The 20,158-nt window shown below is 53.2% G+C and overlaps 1 protein-coding gene across 1 annotated transcript in view; it reads left to right on the forward strand.

Moving 5' to 3' along the window:
• Positions 1 to 20,158, forward strand: part of PCDH15 (protocadherin related 15) — a 365,652-nt gene that overhangs the window by 292,645 nt on the left and 52,849 nt on the right. The window contains exons 21-25 of the mRNA XM_068140381.1: positions 4,237 to 4,353; positions 7,372 to 7,512; positions 8,690 to 8,802; positions 15,422 to 15,531; positions 17,718 to 17,858. Coding sequence (XP_067996482.1) covers positions 4,237 to 4,353; positions 7,372 to 7,512; positions 8,690 to 8,802; positions 15,422 to 15,531; positions 17,718 to 17,858 — 622 coding nt within the window. The remainder of the gene's footprint in view (positions 1 to 4,236; positions 4,354 to 7,371; positions 7,513 to 8,689; positions 8,803 to 15,421; positions 15,532 to 17,717; positions 17,859 to 20,158) is intronic.

A 20,158-nucleotide genomic window follows, 5' to 3' on the forward strand; every position in this document is an offset into this window, starting at 1 on the left:
TAGGGAGGCTGCAGCTGGAGTATGGTGTCCAGTTCTGGGCCCCTCAGGTCAAGAAGGGCCTCAGGGAAGCCCTTGAAATAGTCTAGTGCAGAGCCACAAAAATGCTGCAGGCAGTGGAGCATCCTCCTTATGAGGAGAGCCTGGGGGAGCTGAGGGCTCTGTAGCTTGGAGAGGAGGAGCCTGAGAGGTGAGCTCCTTGCTGGGGATAAAGCTGTGCAGGGTGATGCCCAGAGGCTGGAGCCAGCCTCTGCTGGGTGCTGCCCAATGCCAGCACAAGGGGCAGTGGTGGAAGCTGAGGCAGAGGAAGTGCCATGGAATGAGGAGGGAAAAGTTTTTCCCAGTGAGGGTGATAGAGGCCTGGAGCAGGCTGCCCAGGGTGGATGTGGAGTCTCCCTCTGTGGAGATATTCCAAGCCCACCTGGATGTGTTCCTGTGTGCCCTGCCCTGGGTGCCCCTGCTCTGGCAGGAGGTTGGACTGGGTGAGCTTTGGAGGTCTCTTCCAGCCACTACCGTTCTGTGAAAGAAAGGTATTTCACCTCAATGATTTTGTGCCATTGTACAGTTTCTCATTTCTAATCCCTGTGCAATCCATTTCTGAGGCTGCAGCTGCCTGGCTGTGTCATGCTCTCTTGCTGTGAACCACTCCACACAATTAATCTTCCTAAACAGCAACAAAGCACTCACAGAGAATGTTAGGGGGTGAAAGGGACCCCTCCAGATCACAGAATCAACCAGGCTGGAAAAGGGCTCAGAGATCACCAAGTCCAATCTATCACCCAGCACCATCTCATCAACTAAACCATGGCACCAAGTGTCTCATCTAGGCTGTTTTTATCCACTTCCAGGGAATAGAATAGAATAGAATAGACCAGACCAGACCAGATCAGACCAGACCAGTTTGGAAGAGACCTTCAAGATCATCGTGTCCAACCCATCAATCAAACCAACACCACCTAAACAACTAACCCATGGCACCAAGCACCCCATCAAGTCTCCTCCTCAACACCTCCAGTGCTGGTGACTCCACCACCTCCCCAGGCAGCCCATTCCAATGGGCAATCACTCTCTCTCTGTGTAGAACTTCTTCCTAACATCCAGCCTAAACCTCCCCTGGTGCAGCCTGAGACTGTGTCCTCTTGTTCTGGTGCTGGATGCTTGGGAGAAGAGACCAACCTCTGCCTGTCTACAACCTCCCTTCAGGTAGCTGTAGAGAGCAATAAGGTCACCCCTGAGTCTCCTCTTCTCCAGGCTAAGCAACCCCAGCTCCCTCAGCCTCTCCTCACAGGGCTGTGCTCCAGACCCCTCCCCAGCTTTGTTGCCCTTCTCTGGACACCTTCCAGCATCTCAACATCTTCCCTAAACTGAGGGGCCCAGAACTTGACCCAGGACTCAAGGTGTGGCCTGAGCAGTGCTGAGCACAGGGCAGGATGACTTCTCTGTTCTAGAGGTAGTCACCTCTGCACACATGCTCTGCTGCTGATGTGGAGTGTGCTTCTTTTGGTGGCCTAGCTAAGGCAAGAGGCTCTGTGATTTGTTTGGTGCTCTTGGACAGGAATGTGTCCCTCTGGAATGGTTCAGCAGATTAATAATGAGATTTTGCTCCCCTGGCACTACAGCTATTTTAATTAATCAGGATTTGATTAGAGTGAGTCCCTGGCCTACCAAAGGCAGGGACTTAAAAATCAGCCTGATTTTATAGGCTGCAAATAAAAACCCTCAAACCTAAGCAGGAAATAGATAAATAAATAAATAACTGCCACAAAAACTATTATTTCCTCCTTGTAAGAAGGGAACTGGGAGAAGGTAAACCAGGCTGACTGCTGTTTGGCAGGGCAGGGCTGCCCTCTAGTGCACCGCAGGCTCGAGGCAGCTGATTTTCAGCCCCAAACCCAGGGCTGTCTTTAAGTGAAAAGGGCATTTGCACACGTTATTGTGCTTAAGATAGGTGTAGGCATGTGTCCACAGATCTGTCTGTATGAGGGTAAGCACCTATCAAATGCATTGGAGTGTCACCTGGAGCTGCTTCTCTCTGTGTGGAGTTAACTGGTGAAGCACAGAACTGTCAGGCTTGGAAGGGACCTCAAGAATCAGCCACATCCAGCCTGGCCTTAAACACCTCCAGGCAGGAGGCTTCCACCACCTCCCTGGACAACCTGTGCCAGGCTCTCACCACCCTCATGGGGAACAACTTCTTCCTAACATCCAATCTCAATCTACCCATTTCTATCTTTTTCCATCCCCCCGAGTCCTGTCCCTCCCTGACACCCTCAAAAGTCCCTCCCCAGCTTTCTTGGAGCCCCCTTCAGGTACCAGAAGGCCACAAGAAGGTCTCCCTGGAGCCTTCAGACTGCCTCCAGACTGTACAACCCCAACATTCTCAGGCTGTCTCCAGAGCAGAGCAGCTCCAGCCCTCTGCTCATCCTCCTGGCCCTTCTCTGGACACCTTCCAGCACCTCCAGAGCCTTCCTGTGCTAGGGGCTCAAAACTGGACACACAGTTCCTGCTGTGGTCTCAGCAGAGTGGGGCAGAGGGGGAGAATCACCTCCCTGAGCTGCTGGCTGTGCTTCTCTTGCTGCAGCCCAGGATGTGGTTGGCTCTCTGGGCTGCAAGTGCTCACTGGATCCGTGCTGACTGCACCTGATCATCTTCTACTCTTCCAAGTGCCTAGAGATGACCTCCAAAGTGAGCTGCTCCATCATGTTTCCAGGGATGGAGGTGAAGCTCGCTGGGCTGTAGTTTCTTGGAAGCTCTTTCTTGCCCTTTTTGAAGCCTGGGGTGACCTTGGCTTTCCTCCAGCCCTCAGCTACCTCTCCTGTCTGCCAGGATTTTGCAAAAATGGTGCAGAGTGGATGTGAGCCTCCAGCCAGTTCCTCACCCACTGCACAGCCTACCTTCTGGATGGAGGCCAGGCAGATCCTCTCTTGCCCCTGAGAGGGGCAAAAGGATGACACTCACACAAATGGATTGCAGAAGTGATGGGAAGTTTGACTGGAGAACAGGAAGTGTTTGGCAGAAGCTGCAAACATGGTGACAAAAAATATCCCAAAGCCTACACAGTCCCTGCCAGGACACCCAAAGGTCCCCAACGTTTCCTACCTCCCCACCTGAGGGTATACAACATTTCCCACCTCCCCACCTGAGGCTAAGCAACCCCAGCTCCCTCAGCCTCTCCTCATAGGGCTGTGCTCAAGGTCTCTCACCAGCCTTGTGGTCTTCTGCTTCAAGGTCTTCTGTTGTTCTTTTTTTGCCCCAGCTGTGATGTGACTTAGTGAGGTGGTGGAGTCACCATCCCTGGAGGTGTTCAAAGAGGGATTGGATGTGGCACTTGGTGCCATGGTTTAGTTAGTCAGGAGGTGTTGGGTGATAGGTTGGACTTGATGATCTCTGAGGTCTTTTCCAACCTTATTGATTCTATGATTCTACCCAAAGCCCCCAGGGCTCTCTCTTCCCCTCCCACTGCTAGGCTGGTCTCAGGCTGGGCAGGTCTAGACTGCCCCTCGCCCCTTCTCCTCCTGGCATCAGGCTTAGCCAGTCCTAAGAGGCCTCATCTCAACATCAGCATCTCAACATCTTTCCCAAACTGAGGAGCCCAGAACTGGACACAGCACTCAAGCTGTGGCCTAACCAGTGCTGAGCAAGAGTGGTCAGGGATTAGAACAGGGGGGTGGTGGAGTCACCTGGAGGTGTTCAAGAAGCCTGTGGCCATGGCACCTGGGGCCATGGTTTGACGGCCATGGTGGTCTCGGGGTGAGGGTTGGGCTCAGAGGTTTTCTCCAACCAAAACAATTCTATGATTCTATAACATCAGTCTGAAGGACACAATATTAAGCTCTGAGGAGGTGATGATGTGAATCTGGCTTTCTATTTTCAGTTCATTTATATGATATTAGAGCTAACAAACCGTGCCAGGCAACAGCAGCTCATCCATATTGGACAATTAGCAGAGCCCTGTTGTGAGCTGCTGCTTGGGAATCAGGTGTCATGGAAATCTGGGCTTTGCTTACCTGTGAGGCCCTGTGCTTTTCCTGCAGAAATGCCTGGGCAAACTTTGGCACCTGCCCCTGGAGTGCTCATTTTGCCCAGTGGTAATGGAGCTGGGAGCCAAGAGAGACAGCGAGGGGCAAGCAGGTTCCTAATGAGGAAGGAGAGGCTGTGTGGAGCCTGGGAGAGAGGGCTGTGAGCATGTCTGTAATTGTGTTTGAACTTCAGAACTGAGCTCTTCATTATGTTTTGCAGGATATGAATGATTACTCTCCAGTATTTAGCCAAAAGCTCTACAGGGGGATGGTTGCCCCTGATGCAGTCAAGGGCACCGTCATCACCACGGTCTCTGCGGAGGATGACGACCCTCCGGTAAGCACAGAGCTGCCATTAAGGCTCTGCACCTCTAACCCTCCTAGATGGCCTAACTCTCTCAACAGCAAAGGTGGTTACTCAAGTGGTTACTATTTGGGCAGGGAGTGGCTGGAGAGCAGCCCTGAAGAAAAGGCTTTGGGGGTGCTGGAGAAGCTCAGCATGAGCCAGCAGTCAGCACTTGCAGCCCAGAGAGCCAAGCAGAGCCTGGGCTGCAGCAGGAGAAGTGTGGCCAGCAGGGCCAGGGAGGGGATTCTGCCCCTCTGCTCCACTCTGCTGAGACCACAGCTGCAGCTCTGGGGCCAGTTCTGGAGCCCCTAGCACAGGAAGGATCTGGAGGTGCTGGAAGGTGTCCAGAGAAGGGCCAGGAGGATGAGCAGAGGGCTGGAGCTGCTCTGCTCTGGAGACAGCCTGAGAGAGTTGGGGCTGTTCAGTCTGGAGAAGAGAAGACTCCCAGGAGACCTTCTTGTGGCCTTCTGGTACCTGAAGGGGGCTCCCAGAAAGCTGGGGAGGGACTTTTGAGGGTGTCAGGGAGTGATAGGACTCGGGGGGATGGAACAAAACTAGAAGTGGGGAGGTTCAGATTGGATGTGAGGAAGAAGTTGTTCCCCATGAGGGTGGTGAGAGCCTGGCACAGGTTGCCCAGGGAGGTGGTGGAAGCCAGGAAGCCAGGTGTTTGCAGCCAGGCTGGATGTGGCTGTGAGCAACCTGCTGCAGTGTGAGGTGTCCCTGCCCATGGCTGGGGGGTTGGAACTGGCTGAGCCTTGAGGTCCCTTCCAACCTTGCCAGTTCTGTGATTCTACAATCTTCACCTTGCTAGGATCTTTATCTTGCCTTGCTATGGGATGTTAGATGCCTTGGCTGCCTTTCCTCCACTGACTGAAGGATTCCAACCCTTAGCTCTATTTCCATGTAAAACACCTTAGCTCCCAGGGAAGAGGCTGGCCAGGTGTATCTGCAGGTGTGTAGAAGACTTCCCAGCTCATGTGAAGGTAAGAAGCTGCAGCAGCTGTGAGGATCAGGGACACAGAAGGTTAACCAGACATCATCTGGTGCTCTTCTGGACTTGAACCGTTATCCCTAAGCAAGAGGATCTGTCTGTAGCAGCACTTTAGATGTCTAAAATGTAGAACTCTCTGCTGCAGCCTTTCAGAGGGCTTCCCAGTGCCAGCTCACCTACACTCTTGCCCTTTTGCTCTGTGAAAGTCTAGTGCTTTTGTCTGGCCTCCTTCCCTGTTCCCTGGGACACACCAGGCCTAGTTTTCCACCTTGGTTACTGTTTGAAGCAGTGCTTTTCAGTGGAAAGTGGCCAGATCTCAGAGTTATTTGTTGGGAACCAGGTTTTAAATTGCTGTGAGACTGTTTGTTTGAGTGTGTGAAAGGCTTTGACTGTCACAGGATCATAGAATCACAGAATCAACCAGGGTGGAAAAGACCTCAGGGATCATCAAGTCCAACCTATTACCTAATACCTAACACCTCCTGACAACTAAACCATGGTTCCAAGTGCCACATCCAAGCCTTTCTTGAACACCTGCAGGGACAGGGACTCCACCACCTCCCTGGGCAGCACATCCCAAGGGCCAGTCTCTCTTTCTGGGAAGAACTTTCTCCTCACCTCCAGCCTAAACCTCCCCTGGCACCGCTTGAGACTGTGTCCTCTTGTTCTGGTGCCTGGGAGAAGTGACCAACCCCCACCTGGCTGCAACCTCCCTTCAGGTAGCTGGCAATAAGGTCTCCCCTGAGCCTCTTCTTTGGTGTTCCAAGCAAAGGAGGGGACCCTTACTCTGAAACCAAATGGAGTGGATTTCAGCAGGTGATTTTCCCTTAGTTCTGATGTTGAAGGGACATGACTGCATCAGAGGATGCCAAGGGGAAAGTGATCACCTCTGTTATGGGGCACCTCCCCTATGGGCACAGGCTGGGAGAGCTGGGGCTGCTCAGCCCAGAGAAGAGAAGGCTCCAGGCAGAAGTTAGAGTAGACTTTCAGTACCTGAAGGGGGCTACAAGGAAGCTGTGGAGGATGACCTGGATGGGGGGATGGAGTCAACTGTTAGTGAATTTGCAGATGACACCAAGCTGGGAGGGAGTGTGGATCTCCTGGAGGGTGGGAGGATGCTGCACAGGGAGCTGGCCAGGCTGGGTCAATGGACTGTGACCAATGGGATGAGATTCAGCAAGGCCAAGGGCAGGGTCCTGTACTTTGGCCACAACAACCCCATGCAGTGCTACAGGCTGGGGGTGAGTGTCTGGAGAGCACCTGGCAGAGAGGGACCTGGCAGTGCTGGGTGACAGCAGCTGAACATGAACCAGCAGTGTGCCCAGGGGGCATGGAAGGCATCCTGGCCTGGACCAGGAACAGTGTGGCCAACAGCACTAGGGGTGTAGGTCTGCCCTGTACTCAGTGCTGGTGAGGCCTCACCTTGAGTACTGTCTCCAGTTCTGGATTCCTTGCTTCAGGAAGGATCTTGAGGGGCTGGAGCAGGTCCAGAGGACAGCAACGAGGCTGGGAAGGGGGCTGGTGGGAAAGTCTGATGAGAAAAGGCTGAGGGAGCTGGGGGTGTTCAACCTGGAGAAGAGGAGACTTAGAGGGGACCTTATTACTCTCTACAACTACCTAAAAGGAAGCTGTAGTCGGGGGGGGGTCAGGCTCTTCTCCCAGGCAACCTGTGCCAGGGCATGAGGGTATGTCCTGAAGCTGTGCCAGGGCAGGTTTAGGTTAGACATCAGGAAGCACTTCCTCACAGAAAGGCTGATTGGGCCCTGGAATGATAGCCCAGGGAGGTGGGGCAGTCCCCATCCCTGGGGGTCATCAGGACAGGTTGGATGTGGCCCTGGGCTGCAGGGTTTGGCTTGGTGCGGGGCCGCAGGCCGGGCACGGTGATCTCAGAGCTCTGCTCCAGCCTCACGCTGTGATTCTGGGAGGACAAGCAGCAGGCTGTGTGTGTGATGGTCTGACCAGCACTGCTGCACTGCAGCCTTTGCTGATGTGTGGCATTGCCTCCCCTTGCCTGCCAGGGCACGCCAGCCAGCCGAGTGCGCTACAGGGTGGACGTGGTGCAGTTCCCCTACAGCGCCAGCATCTTCGACGTGGAGGAGGAGTCCGGGCGCGTGGTAACCAGAGTCAACCTCAACGAGGAGCCCAGTACAGTCTTCAAGGTATGGGCTCCTGCAGCTGCCTCCTGTCAGCAGGCAGGGCCTGCATTTGATGCCATTCTTTCTACCTTCCTGTTTCTCTGCCTTGCTTTATGTTAAGTAATCCCAGAGTCCCAGCATGGTAGAAGGGACCTCTGGGGATCACAGTGTCACAGTCTCACAGTATCACCAAGGTTGGAAGAGACCTCGAGGATCATCGAGTCCAACCTGTCATGACTAGACCATGGCACCAAGTGCCACATCCAGTCCCCTCTTGAACACCTCCAGGGATGGGGACTCCACCACATCCCTGGGCAGCACATTCCAATGACTAACAACTCTCTCGGTGAGGAACTTTCTCCTCACCTCCAGCCTAAACCTCCCCTGGCACAGCTTGAGACTGTGTCCTCTTGTTCTGGTGCTGGCTGCCTGGGAGAAGAGACCAATCCCCTCCTGGCTACAATCACCTTTCAGGTAGTTGTAGAGAGCAATGAGGTCTCCCCTGAGCCTTCTCTTCTCCAGGCTAAGCAACCCCAGCTCCCTCAGCCTCTCCTCACAGGGCTGTGCTCCAGACCCCTCCCCAGCTTTGTTGCCCTTCTCTGGACACCTTCCAGCAACTCAACTTCTTTCCTAAACTGAGGAGCCCAGAACTGGACGCAGGACTCAAGGTGTGGCCTGAGCAGTGCTGAGCACAGGGCACAAGGACTTCCCTGCTCCTGCTGGCCACACTATTGTTGATGCAGGCCAGGATGCCACTGAAAAGAGCCTGGCCCCTTCCTCCTGACACCCACCCCTCAGGTATTCATAGACAGTGATCAAGTCCTCTCTCAGCCTTCTCCTCTCAGGCCTCTCTCTCTTTCTTCATAGCAGAGATGTTCAAATGCCTCAGTCATCCTCATAGCTCTTCATGGACTCTCTACAGCAGATCCCTGTCTCTCTTGAATTGGGGAGCACCAAACTGGACACAGAATTCCATGTGTTGTCTCACCAGGGCAGATTAGAGGGGGAGGAGACCCTCCCTAGACCTGCTGGAGACACTTTTATTAATGCACCTCAGGATCCCATTGGCCTTCTTGGCCCCCAGGGCATCCTGCTGTCCAAATGTGTTAGGAAGTCAAAATGCAATGTTTACAAGTCAAAGCACAATGAATTCTGAGAGATGTCCTTGCCTCTACTGAGTGGTTTTGTGCATTGTTTCTAGCTAGTGGTCATTGCCTATGATGATGGAGACCCTGTGAAGTTCAACACCACCACTGTAGAAATTGCTGTGCTGCAGCCTTCGGTGATCCCAAGGTTCACACAGGATGAGTACAGGTAAAACATTTACTCATTCCCATCACTGCTGCTGGCTTTACAGCTGGGATGGCTTCCTGTTTGAAAGGGAGGCTGAGACGAGGGGGCTACAGAAGGACTTCATAGAATCCCAGGTTGGAAGGGACCTCAAGACTCATCTAGTCCAACCTTTCAAGGTAAGCAGAGAGTTGAAATGAGCTGGTCCAGGACCCTGTCAAGCTGAGCCTTGAAGCTGCCAAATGTAGGGGAACCCACCACCTCCCTTGGGAGATGAATCTGGTGTTGTTGCATACAGCTCAGCTGGTTTACCTTCTGCTCTTCCCTTTAGCTCATGGAAGGAAATGTGACACACAACAAAGGCTTGAACCAAAACACCAAACCCCCTTGTGTAGATAGCAGCTGCTAAGAGGAACTCTGCTGCATCTGCAGTATCCTGTCCTGCTCTGGGCCCCTCAGCTCAAGAAGGACCTCAGGGAACTGCTTGTAAGAGTCCAGCACAGAGCCACAGAGATGATTAGGGGAGTGGAACATCTTCCTCATGAGGAGAGCCTGCTCTGGATCCTGCTCTGAGGAGACAGCAGTCTGTGCTCCAGTGGCAGCAGGCAGTGCTGCTGGTGCAGCACAACAGCTAGGAAATGACACACAGGACTTCTGTGGGCTTGCAGCTCCCATTTGCCAGAGTGAGGGTGGCAAAATACTGCAGAGCTGCTTCTTCCTTTGGCAGCCTGCCTTTCCCTAATCATATCAGCTAGTGGTGCCACTTCACCATCCTCCAGCTGTCTCCATCCTCCAGGTTGTCTCCAGCTGCAAAGGCCTGGCCTTCAGGCAACAGTGGCAGTGGGGAGAGGTTTGTTTGAAATGTTCTTCTCAGAAGCTGTTGTAAATGTCAGCTGTGTGGATAAATGGAAAATGTTGGGCATTGGAATTGCAGCTGGAGCCACTGGGCCTCTCAGGCAGCCTCCTCAAGGGAGGTTCTCTTTCACCTCTACTCTGTGCCCTAGTGAGGTCTCATCTGGAGTACTGAGTCCATTTCTGGGCACCCCAGATCAAGAGACACAGAACTACTTTAGAGAGTCCTGGAGAGACTAAGAAGGTGCTGAGGGGCCTGGAGCATCTCTGTGAGGAGGAAAGGCTGGGGCTGTTTGGCCTCGAGAAGAGCAGCCCCTGAGGGGCTATCTGGGCTAGTGGAGGATGTCCCTACTGACTGCAGAGAGAGCTGGACTGGATGAGCTTTGGAGGTGCCTTCCAACCCAGCCCATTCTATGAAAAGCTGTGCCAAGTTCTGTGGTAATCTCAAGTTTGCTTCCCACTCAGGAGCAAGTCTGTGAAGCTGGGAGTCAGAGGTTATGACTTGGTGTGAATGCAGCATGGCTTTGTCATTCCTGACTAGCAACAGTGCTCCCTGGGTCAAAGGAGATAGGGAACTACAGGACAGAGTCCAGGGGAGGTTATGAAGATGCTGAAGGGCCTGAAGCATCTCTGCTCAGCAAAGGCTGAGAGCCCTGGGGCTGAGAGCCTGCAGCAGGGCAGCCCCAGAGGGCAGCTGAGCAATGCTCAGCAAGAGCTAAAGGAGCTGTGAGGGGCAAGAGGCTGGGGCCAGGCTCTGCTGAGTGGTGCCCAGGGACAGGACAAGGGGCACAGACGGGACCCCAGGAGGATCTGTCTGAACCTGAGGAGAAACCTTTGCTGTGAGGGAGGTTTCTTGCTGGAAGTGGCAGGCATTTGCCAGCTGCCACAATGTCTCTTTGGGCTGAATGTTAGCAGCCAGTGATGGTCCTGCTTACCAAACCATGAACTATTGGATGTGGTGTGGTGGTTTAAGCCTTAACTGGGCAGGGAGGAGGGAGTGGAACAGACTCAGTTTCCCTGCAGGGAGGGCAAAGCACCTGCAAGCCCTCCCCCTGTTTTGGTCTTGTTTTCAGACTGGGCATTAACCCACCTCGTGTGGGTCCTGGAAGTTCTGAAGGGCTGAGAGCCAGTGGCTTTGGAGTGGATTAGTGTTGATCTTTGCTTGCTAATCATCATAATCAGATGGAATCCAGCCTGGTTTTCTGGCTGTTTGAGAAGCTTCATCTTTGTGTATGTGGAAAACCCCAAAAGGGTCACAGCTGATCAGTTTTGCAAACTGAAGCTGCAGCTCCAGCTTGTATTCCAAGTCAGACGTGAACACAGGGAGCCAGGAGAGAGGGGACCAGATGGCATGACCAGAAAGGCAGAGAGGGAGATCAAAGTGCAGCTCTGCCTTGAGCTGCTGCCCTGGCAACTCCTTGCTCCCTCAGAAGCCCAGCAGTGCATTAGGGTTTCTGCTTGGAGTCCTTGGGTGGACTGTGGTCTTCAGGTGATTGCCACAGGAGGCACCAGGCAGCTAGAGGGAAGCCAGAGATTTGCATTCCAGTCACTGTCTCCCTCTTTGTATTATTCCTTCAGCTGGGACAAACTAATTGAGTTTCTTCCCCCACCCCCAGCACCTTATTTTTTGGGTTGTAAATTATAACTGGAGAGTTTAAAATGCCAATTAAATCATTAGCAAAGTAAATGATACTGCTAATGAAATGGTGCTGGAGAACTTTAAATGCCAGACATCCTACCCAGCACAGGGAAGCTGAGAGCACTGAGGACCATAAAATGCAGCACGAAGCAGTTGCTTTATAACAGGTGAGTGATAAAATACAGAATCAGAGGATGGTTTCAGTTGGAGAAGACCTCTAAGAGCATCCAGTCCAACCATCAGCCCTACACCACCATGGCCATGAAACCCTGTCCCCAAGTGCCATGGATACACATTCCTCAAACACCTCCAGGGATGGGGACTCCACCACCTCCCTGGGCAGCCTCTGCCAACCCCTGACCACTCTTCCAGCAAAGAATCTTTTCCTCAGCTCCATCCTAACCCTCCCCTGGCACGACTTCAGGCCATTTCCTTTCACCTGATACTAGGGAGAAGAGAGCAACCCTCTCCTGGCTCCAGCCTCCTGACAGGGAGTTGTAGAGAGCAATGAGGTCTCCACTCAGCCTCCTCTTCTCCACACTAAACCACAGCAGTTCCTTCAGCCACTCCTCATCACTTCCTTCCTAATGACTGCAGTACACCAGAAAGAGATCTGCTGCAGCCAGTCTGCTCTGATGTTAGGAACTAGCAAGAGGAGTCCAAGCAGGCAGCAGCCTGGGTGCACAGTTTCAGGCCATGCACTGCAAGACAGCAGCAGCCAGCAGGTCAGAGAGCCACAGAATGGTTGCAGTTGTAAGGCCCCTTAAAGATCATCTAGTTCCAACTCTCCTACCATGGGCAGGGATACCTTCCACTGCACCAGGTTGCTCACACCCATCCAACCTGGCTTTGAACACTTCCAGGACTGGAGCTTCCAGAACTTCCCTGGGCAGCCTGTTCCAGTGAAGGACTTCTTCCTCATGTTTAATCCAAATCTAGCTGCTTCTGTTCTGAAGCCTTTTCCCCATGTCCTGTCACTAAGTGGTTCATGAACCTCTCCAGCTCTCCTGCAGCCCCTTTCAAAGGGGACTCCCTGGAGCCTTCTCCTCTCCAGGCTGAACCTGAGGCCCCTGCTCTCTCAGCCTGGCCTCACAGCAGATGGCTTCCAGCCCTCCCAGCATTGCTGTGGCCTCCTGGCTCCACTCTAACAGCTCTGTGTTTCCTGTACTGAGGATTCCAGAGCTGGCTGCAGGACTGCAGGGGGGGGTCTCAGCAGAGCAGAGGGCAGAATCCCCTCCCTGCCCCTGCTGCCCACACTGCTAGGGATCAGCCCAGGCCACTGATGGCTTCTGGGCAATGAGTGTCCATGGTGGCCTTCAGCTTTTTATCCATCAGCACCCTCAAGTGCTTTTCTTCAGGACTGTTCTCCATCCATTATTCCTCCAGCCTTTATTTGGGGATTTCCCTGACCCAGGTGCAGGACCTTGCACTTGGCTTTGTTGAGCTTCCTGAGTTTGGTGTTGGCCTCTCACTCAAGTCTGACAAGGTCTCTGTGTCATCTGCTTCAGCAGCTTGTGACAATGCCACCTGAGGTGCTTGCAGGCCATTAACATGGGGCCAGATGGTTCATGTCAAGCTCTCCTTCACAGAAAGAGTAATTGGCCATTGGAATATGCTGCCCAGGGAGGTGGTGGAGTCCCTGTCCCTGGAGGTGTTCAAACAAGGCTTGGATGTGGCACTTGGAGCCATGGTGTAGTTGTCAGGAGGTGTTAGGTATTAGGTCATAGGTTGGACTTGCTGAGCTCTGAGATCTTTTCCAACCTTGTTGAGTCTGTGATTCTGTAATTCCTTGCACATGACCACCTTCTGAGGACACCAGCAAGCTGCTGGTCTGCTTTAGGTGATGCTTGCCTGGCAGGGGATTTGGACTAGATGATCTTCAGAGGCCCCTTCCAATCCTTCCCTTTCTGTGCTCTCCAGCAATAAATCACTTGGGGAAATCCAATGAACTTCTCTGAGCACTCCTTTCCCAAGCTATTATTTCTGTTGTCCTGACAGCTCCACCCAGCTCACCTCTTGGTTGAACTCCAGAGCAAGCCATTGATCCAGAAGTTTCCAGGTCTTTCAGACAAGTAATGGCAGCCCTCTCATTTCTTAATTAACAGCTCCTAATGAGCAGTGCCACGGAAGAGCAGAGCCCGGGTGGGAAGTGAACCTCAGATGAATACAAAGGGATCAGTTTTCATTCATTTTAGCAAGCCTGCCCTCTTTACAGTGGGTTCTCATTCTAAAGCAGGGTAGGGACTTGGAATCTCTTCCTTCTTTTGTTGATTAATAAATACCACATTCTGCACAACAGGAAGGTTGTTGCTAATTGCAGTGTGCTGCTGCAGCAGGGAATGGACAGTGACGGAGAGCTGCCTCCTCATCACTGCCTGTGGGCACCTCAGCCAGGTGTGCAGCCAGCACACAGCAGAAAGTTGCCAGCAGTTTCCTCTTAGTATCATTTTAATCACTTCCCAACCTGTTCCCAAAGGCCTGCAGGGACAGGACCAGGGACAGTGGCTTCAAACTACAGCAGAGCAGATTGAGTACTGCCTCCAGTGCTGGAGCCCCTATTACAAGAGGGATCTGGAGGTGCTGGAAGGTATCCAGAGAAGGGCCAGGAGGATGAGCAGAGGGCTGGAGCACCTCTCCTGTGAGGACAGACTGAAGGAGTTGGGGCTGTTCAGGCTGGAGAAGAGAAGGCTCTGAGGTGACCTCATTGTGGCCTTCCAGTATCTGCAGGGGGCTGCAGGAAGGCTGGGGAGGGACTGCTCAGGCTCTCAGGCAGTGATAGGACTAGGGGGAATGGAATGAAGCTGGAGGTGGGGAGATTCAGGCTGGAGGGGAGGAGGAAGTTCTTCCCCATGAGAGTGGTGAAGCCCTGGAATGGGTTGTCCAGGGAGGTGGTTGGGGCCCCAGCCCTGGAGGTGTTTAAGCCCAGGCTGGCTGAGGCTCTGGCCAGGCTGATCTAGTGTGGGGTGTCCCTGCCCATGGCAAGGGGGTTGGAACTAGATGATCCTTGTGGTCCCTTCCAACCCTCACTGATACTATGATACTATGTGGGGAACAAGTTCTGCCCCAGGAGGCTGCTGGAACACTGCAGCAGGTTGCCCAGGGAGGTGATTGAGGACCCAGCCCTAGAGATATTCAAGGTGATGCTCCACAGGGCTCTGGGCACCCTGATCTAGTTGAGGATGTCCCTGCTGAGTGCAGAGGGGCTTGGACTGGATGACTGTTAGAGATCCCTTCCTACCCAGGTGATTCTATTTGTTTGCAATTTGTATCCTTTTTCGTTGCTTTTGTGTATAAATGATGGCTTGATTTCAGTCCTGGTGCTCTGGTTTCGTATCTTAATCCAAGGCTGGGGTTGCTTCAACCACCCCCCTGGGGAATTCCCTCCTGCCAACTGTTTTGTGTACTTACAGAGGCCTTTCAGGTATCTTCCTGTAATTACAGCCTCAAAACTGGGTGAGCCAGCAAGAAGGCCAAGGGCATCCTGGCCTGCATCAGGAACAGTGTGGCCAGCAGGAGCAGGGAGGTCATTCTGCCCCTGTGCTCAGCACTGGTCAGGCCACACCTTGAGTCCTGTGTCCAGTTCTGGGCCCCTCAGTTTAGGAAGGACATTGAGACACTTGAAGGTGTCCAGAGAAGGGCAACAAGGCTGGGGAGAGGTCTTGAGCACAGCCCTGTGAGGAGAGTCTGAGAGAGCTGGGGTTGCTTAGCCTGGAGAAGAGGAGGCTCAGGGGTGACCTCATTGCCCTCTACAACTACCTGAAGGGAGATTGTAGCCAGGTGGGGGTTGGTCTCTTCTCCCAGGCAAGCAGCACCAGAACAAGAGGACACAGTCTCAAGCTGCACCAGGGGAAGTTTAGGCTCAAGGTAGGGAGAAAGTTCTTCACAGAGAGAGTTGTTCACCATTGGAATGTGCTGCCCAGGGAGGTGGTGGAGTCCCCATCCCTGGAGGTGTTCAGGAGGGGACTGGATGTGGCACTTGGTGCCATGGTCTAGTCATGAGGTCTGTGGTGAGAGGTTGGACTCGATGATCTTTGAGGTCTCTTCCAACCTTGGTGATGCTGTGCTACTGTGAGAATGCTCACCTGAGAGCTGAGCTTCAGCACTCTGCTGTTCAGGCAACTAGAACATAACACAAGTACTTCTGTTCTGCAGACCCCCACCAGTGAGTGAAAGTGCCCCAAAAGGAACTGTGGTGGTAGTTGTGACAGCAGCTGCCTTGAACCAGACCATTGTCTACTCAATTGTTGCAGGAAATGAAGAGGGTAAGTACTAATATTTTGATCTTAGTGATTATGCCTGAGCCTACTGCATGCATCAGAAGCCTCCAAGAAACAGTGATTAGAACTCAAGCTGCTGAGCTGAAGTCCCACCACGGCTGCACGAGCAGGAGGGGAGGCTGTCAGCCAGCCCCCAGAGATCAGCTCTAGATCAGCTCACTTGGCACAGCTGCAGTAAAAGTTAAAAGACAGTGAAATTCTCACTGATGGGAAGGTTCACATGGCTGCCACATGATGTGGATCCATTGGCACACTGAAGAGCAAAAATAGCTTTGATGGGCTTGCTCAGCCTGGAGGAGAGGAGGCTCCAGGGAGACCTTCTCGTGGCCTTGCGGCTCAAGGGAGCTGTAAGGATGGGGATGGACTTTTGAGCAGGGCTTGTTGTGACAAGACCAGGGATCATGGTTTGAAACTGAAAACAAAAGGGAGGATTTAGAGCAGGTGTAAGGAAGGTGTCTCTTATACTGAGGGTGATAAGGCACCCAGGTTGCCCAGAGAGGTGGTAGAAGCCCCATCCCTGGAACCATTCCAGGTCAGGTTGGATGGGGGCCTGAGTAAGCTGATCTAGATGATGTTCCTGCTCAGTGCAGGGGGGTTGGACTAGATAAGCTTTAAGGGCCCCTTCCAAACCAAACCATTCAGTTACTCTACTTCTTGCTTCCAGATCTGCTCTAAGACATGCTAAGCTTAGCATGCTGTAGCCACAAAGATTAGAGCTGATAGTTGAACAGTACATTGAGGCATAGGATGCTCCATGTGGACAGGAGGAAGAAGTTTTTCACTGTGAGGGCAACAGAACACTGGAAGAGGCTGCCCAGGGGGGTTGTGGAATCTCCCTCTCTGCAGATATTCAAGCAAGATCCACCTGGATGCATTCCAGTGTGCTCTGCCCTGCATGACCCTGCTCTGGCAGGGGGGTTGGACTGGATGAGCTTTTGAGGTCCCTTCCAGCAGCTAACATTCTGTGATTGGTGAGATCTAGCTGGGTATGTCCCTGCTTACTGCACAGGGGTTGGACTAGATGACCTCTAGAGGTCCCTTCCAACCCAGTGCATTCTGTGAGCCTATGATTTGCATCCTTCTGGAGCACTCTCCATGATCCACTTGAAATCTCTAAGCAAAATGACTCTAAATTATATGGAGGGATGTGGAAGAATTCCCTATCTCATCTTCCTTTTTGTGAGAGGGGGCTGTTTGTCTTGTCTGCTCCTGCCAGCACATCCTCCACTTGGGCATCCCACAGGGTGTTACAGGCTCACAGGATGTTAGGGGTTGGAAGGGACCTCTCGAGTCCAAGCCCCTGCCAAAACAGGGCCATAGAATCCAGCACAGGTCACACAGGAACACATCCAGATGGGTCTTGGAAGTCTCCAGAGAAGGAGACTCCACAACCCCTCTGTGGGGCTGTGCCAGGCTGGCTTCAGCTGCTGTGCTCCTTTGGAGCTAGCTTCACACAGGAGTTGCATGGCCTCTGGGGGGCCTGAGGAATGGAGGGGAAGGACTTGGTGAAGATGGTGCCAGAGAACAACATCCTGGCCAAACCAGAAGCATTTAGGTCAAGAGAGGTTCTCCTTCCCCTCTACTCTGCCCTGCTGAAGTCACAGATGGAATCTTGTGTCCAGTTCTGGGCCCCTCAGGTCAGGAAGGACCTCAGGGAAGTGCTTGAGAGAGTCCATCCCAGAGGCACAGAGCTGCTGCAGGCAGTGGAACATCTTTCTCAGGAGGAGAGCCTGAGGGAGCTGAGGGCTCTGTAGCTTGGAGAGGAGGAGCCTGAGAGGTGAGCTCCTTGCTGGGGATAAAGCTGTGCAGGGTGAGTGCCCAGAGGCTGGAGCCAGGCTCTGCTGGGGGATGCCCAATGCCAGCACAAGGGGCAGTGGTGGAAGCTGAGGCAGAGGAAGTTGCATGGAAAGAGGAGGGAAAAGTTTTTCCCTGTGAGGATGCCAGAGCCCTGGAGCAGGCTGCCCAGGGGGTGGTGGAGTCTCCCTCTGTGGAGATATTCCAAACCTGCCTGGATGTGTCCCTGTGTGATCTGCTCTAGGTGCCCCTGCTCTGGCAGGGGCTTGGGCTGGGTGAGTTTTCGAGGTCCCTTCCAGCCCCTGAAATTCTGTGGTTCTGTGACAAAGCAGGTTTCTGGACCTTGGAAAGTCACTTGTGTTTCTGCTGGCTTTCAGGGGTGTTTGCTATTAACAACAGGACAGGAGTGATCTGGGTTCAGAAGCCTCTGGACTATGAGAGGGTCACAAGCTACGAGCTGCGGGTTCAAGCGGACTCCCTGCAAGTGGTGCGATCCAACCTGCGCGTCCCCTCCAAAAGTAAGTGTCAGAGCTCTCCTCTCCACAGTCGTTCTACACCTCTGCTCTTGCCTACTGAGCCTCTTGGTGGCTGCACTCCAGCTACTGATTGTTGTGGTTTAAGCTTTTCCAGAGTTCAAAAGCCCAAATGGAAACAGATTTAGATCATAGAATGAATCAGGTTGGAAGAGACCTCCAAGATCATCGAGCCCAACCTATCACCCAGCAACATCCAATCAACTAAACCATGGCTCCAAGTGCCACATCCAAGCCTTTCTTGAACACCTCCAGGGATGGGGACTCCACCACCTCCCTGGGCAGCACATCCCAAGGGCCAATTACTCTTTCTGGGAAGAACTTTCTCCTCACCTCCAGCCTAAACCTCCCCCGGCACAGGTACACAAGTAGTTGTAGGGATCAATAAGGTCTCCCCTGAGCCTCCTCCAGGCTAAGCAACCCCAGCTCCCTCAGCCTCTCCTCACAGGGCTGTGCTCCAGACCCCTCCCCAGCTTTGTTGCCCTTCTCTGGACACCTTCCAGCATCTCAACATCTCTCTTGAATTGAGGGGCCCAGAACTGGACACAGGACTCAAGGTGTGACCTAACCAGTGCTGAGTACAGGGGAAGAAGATCCTCCTCTGTCCTGCTGGCCACACTGTGAGAAATTGGTTTTAATATTTGGCTTTGGCAAGGGGGATTGCTGGGGCCTGGGAGGTTCGCTGGTTGGGCTGATTGGTCAGTCGTGGTCTTTATTGTGGGGGGTTAGGAGAGAAAGGTGAGGTGCTGACATGTCTGAAGACTGGCCAGGTGAGAAGTGCAGGTTTTGTCCCAGCCCTGATGGAGAAGGGAGGGAACATACTGGGGAAAGGTATGGATGTGTGTGAGTGTGTATGTCTGACGTCTAGATGAGATCAGCTCGTGTTGTTGTGGTGCCTCTAGCAAACCTGCTCTGCACCCAGCGCTGCTTTGCCTGTGCTTGATGATAAACTGCTTGCATTTAAAATGTGGCAGTGAGCTCGTTCCTCACAATGCTATTCCTGATCCAGGCCAGGATGCCATGGGCTCTGATCTCTGAGGCCTTTTCCAACCTGATGGATTCTATGACTCTATGAAATTAAGCAGGAGGAGAGAAGAGAGGTAGAAACACAAAAGAAAGAGTCTGGAATTGCTTTGGAAGTAAAAAGGTTAAGTTTTAACTAAATGTAAAAGGGAGGCTACAAAGGAAAAAGGGTACACAGAAATCTCTACAAAACCAGGCACAGCTGGCAAAGGACTCTCTGCATGCAAGAGAGATTCTCTTTAGATGCAGCCTTTAGGACTCTGGAGCAGCATGGAGCAGGCCCCACCAGGTGGTTGCAGCGGGGAGCAGCGAGGAGCAGCGGGGAGCAGTCTCTCAGGCACAGGGTAGCAGCAGGGAGCAGTCTCTCAGGCAGCCAAGGGCAGGAGCAAGAGAGAGAGCCAGAAAATCTCTCCCCTTAAAAAGGCTGTGGACAGGAAGTGGGAGTGGAACCAGCTTTGACCAGGACATCCCTCCCTCTGGGACGGGGGACCAAGCCTCTTGCTCACCTAGGTCAGGTTTCTTTGTCCACCTGGAGCTAGGATCATTTCAGCCCATCCCCTCCTGGGCTGGGTGCAACCTGGCACACTTTGTGAGGGTGTTGGTGGCTTCACTCCAGCTACTGAGCTTGTCTGGTCCTCAGAGAGGCAGTAGCTGGGATGGCACAGAGCACGCAGCAGCGGGGGTTGTGAATCTCTAGGCCAAGGGCAGCCTGGGCTGCACCAAAAGCAGCATGGCCAGCAGATCACCAGAGGTGATGCTGACACTTTGCTCTACCCTGGTTGAGACCTCACCTGGACTACTGTGTCCATTTATGGGGTCTCCAGCACAGGAAGGACATGGACCTGCCAGAGCAGGGCCATGAAGATACTCAGAGGGATGGAACACCTCTCCTATGAGGACAGAGTGGCTGAGAGCTCCCACACAGAGAGGGACCTGGGGGTGTTGATTGACAGCTGCCTGAACATGAGCCAGCAGTGTGCCCAGGTGGCCAAGAAGGCCAATGGCATCCTGGCCTGCATCCAGAATAGGGTGGCCAGCAGGAGCAGGGAAGTCATTGTGCCCTGTACTCTGTATTGGTTAGGCCACACCTTGAGTCCTGTGTCCAGCTCTGGGCCCCTCAGTTTAGGAAGGACATTGAGACACTTGAATGTGTAGACAGGAGAAGGGTAGCGAGGCTGGGGAGAGGCCTTGAGCACAGCCCTGTGAGGAGAGGCTGAGGGAGCTGGGGTTGCTTAGCCTGGAGAAGAGGAGGCTCAGGGGAG

Source organism: Melanerpes formicivorus, unplaced genomic scaffold, assembly GCF_026170545.1.
Source record: "Melanerpes formicivorus ecotype bairdi unplaced genomic scaffold, bMelFor1.0.p_v2 SCAF_6, whole genome shotgun sequence".
NCBI lineage: Eukaryota > Metazoa > Chordata > Aves > Piciformes > Picidae > Melanerpes > Melanerpes formicivorus.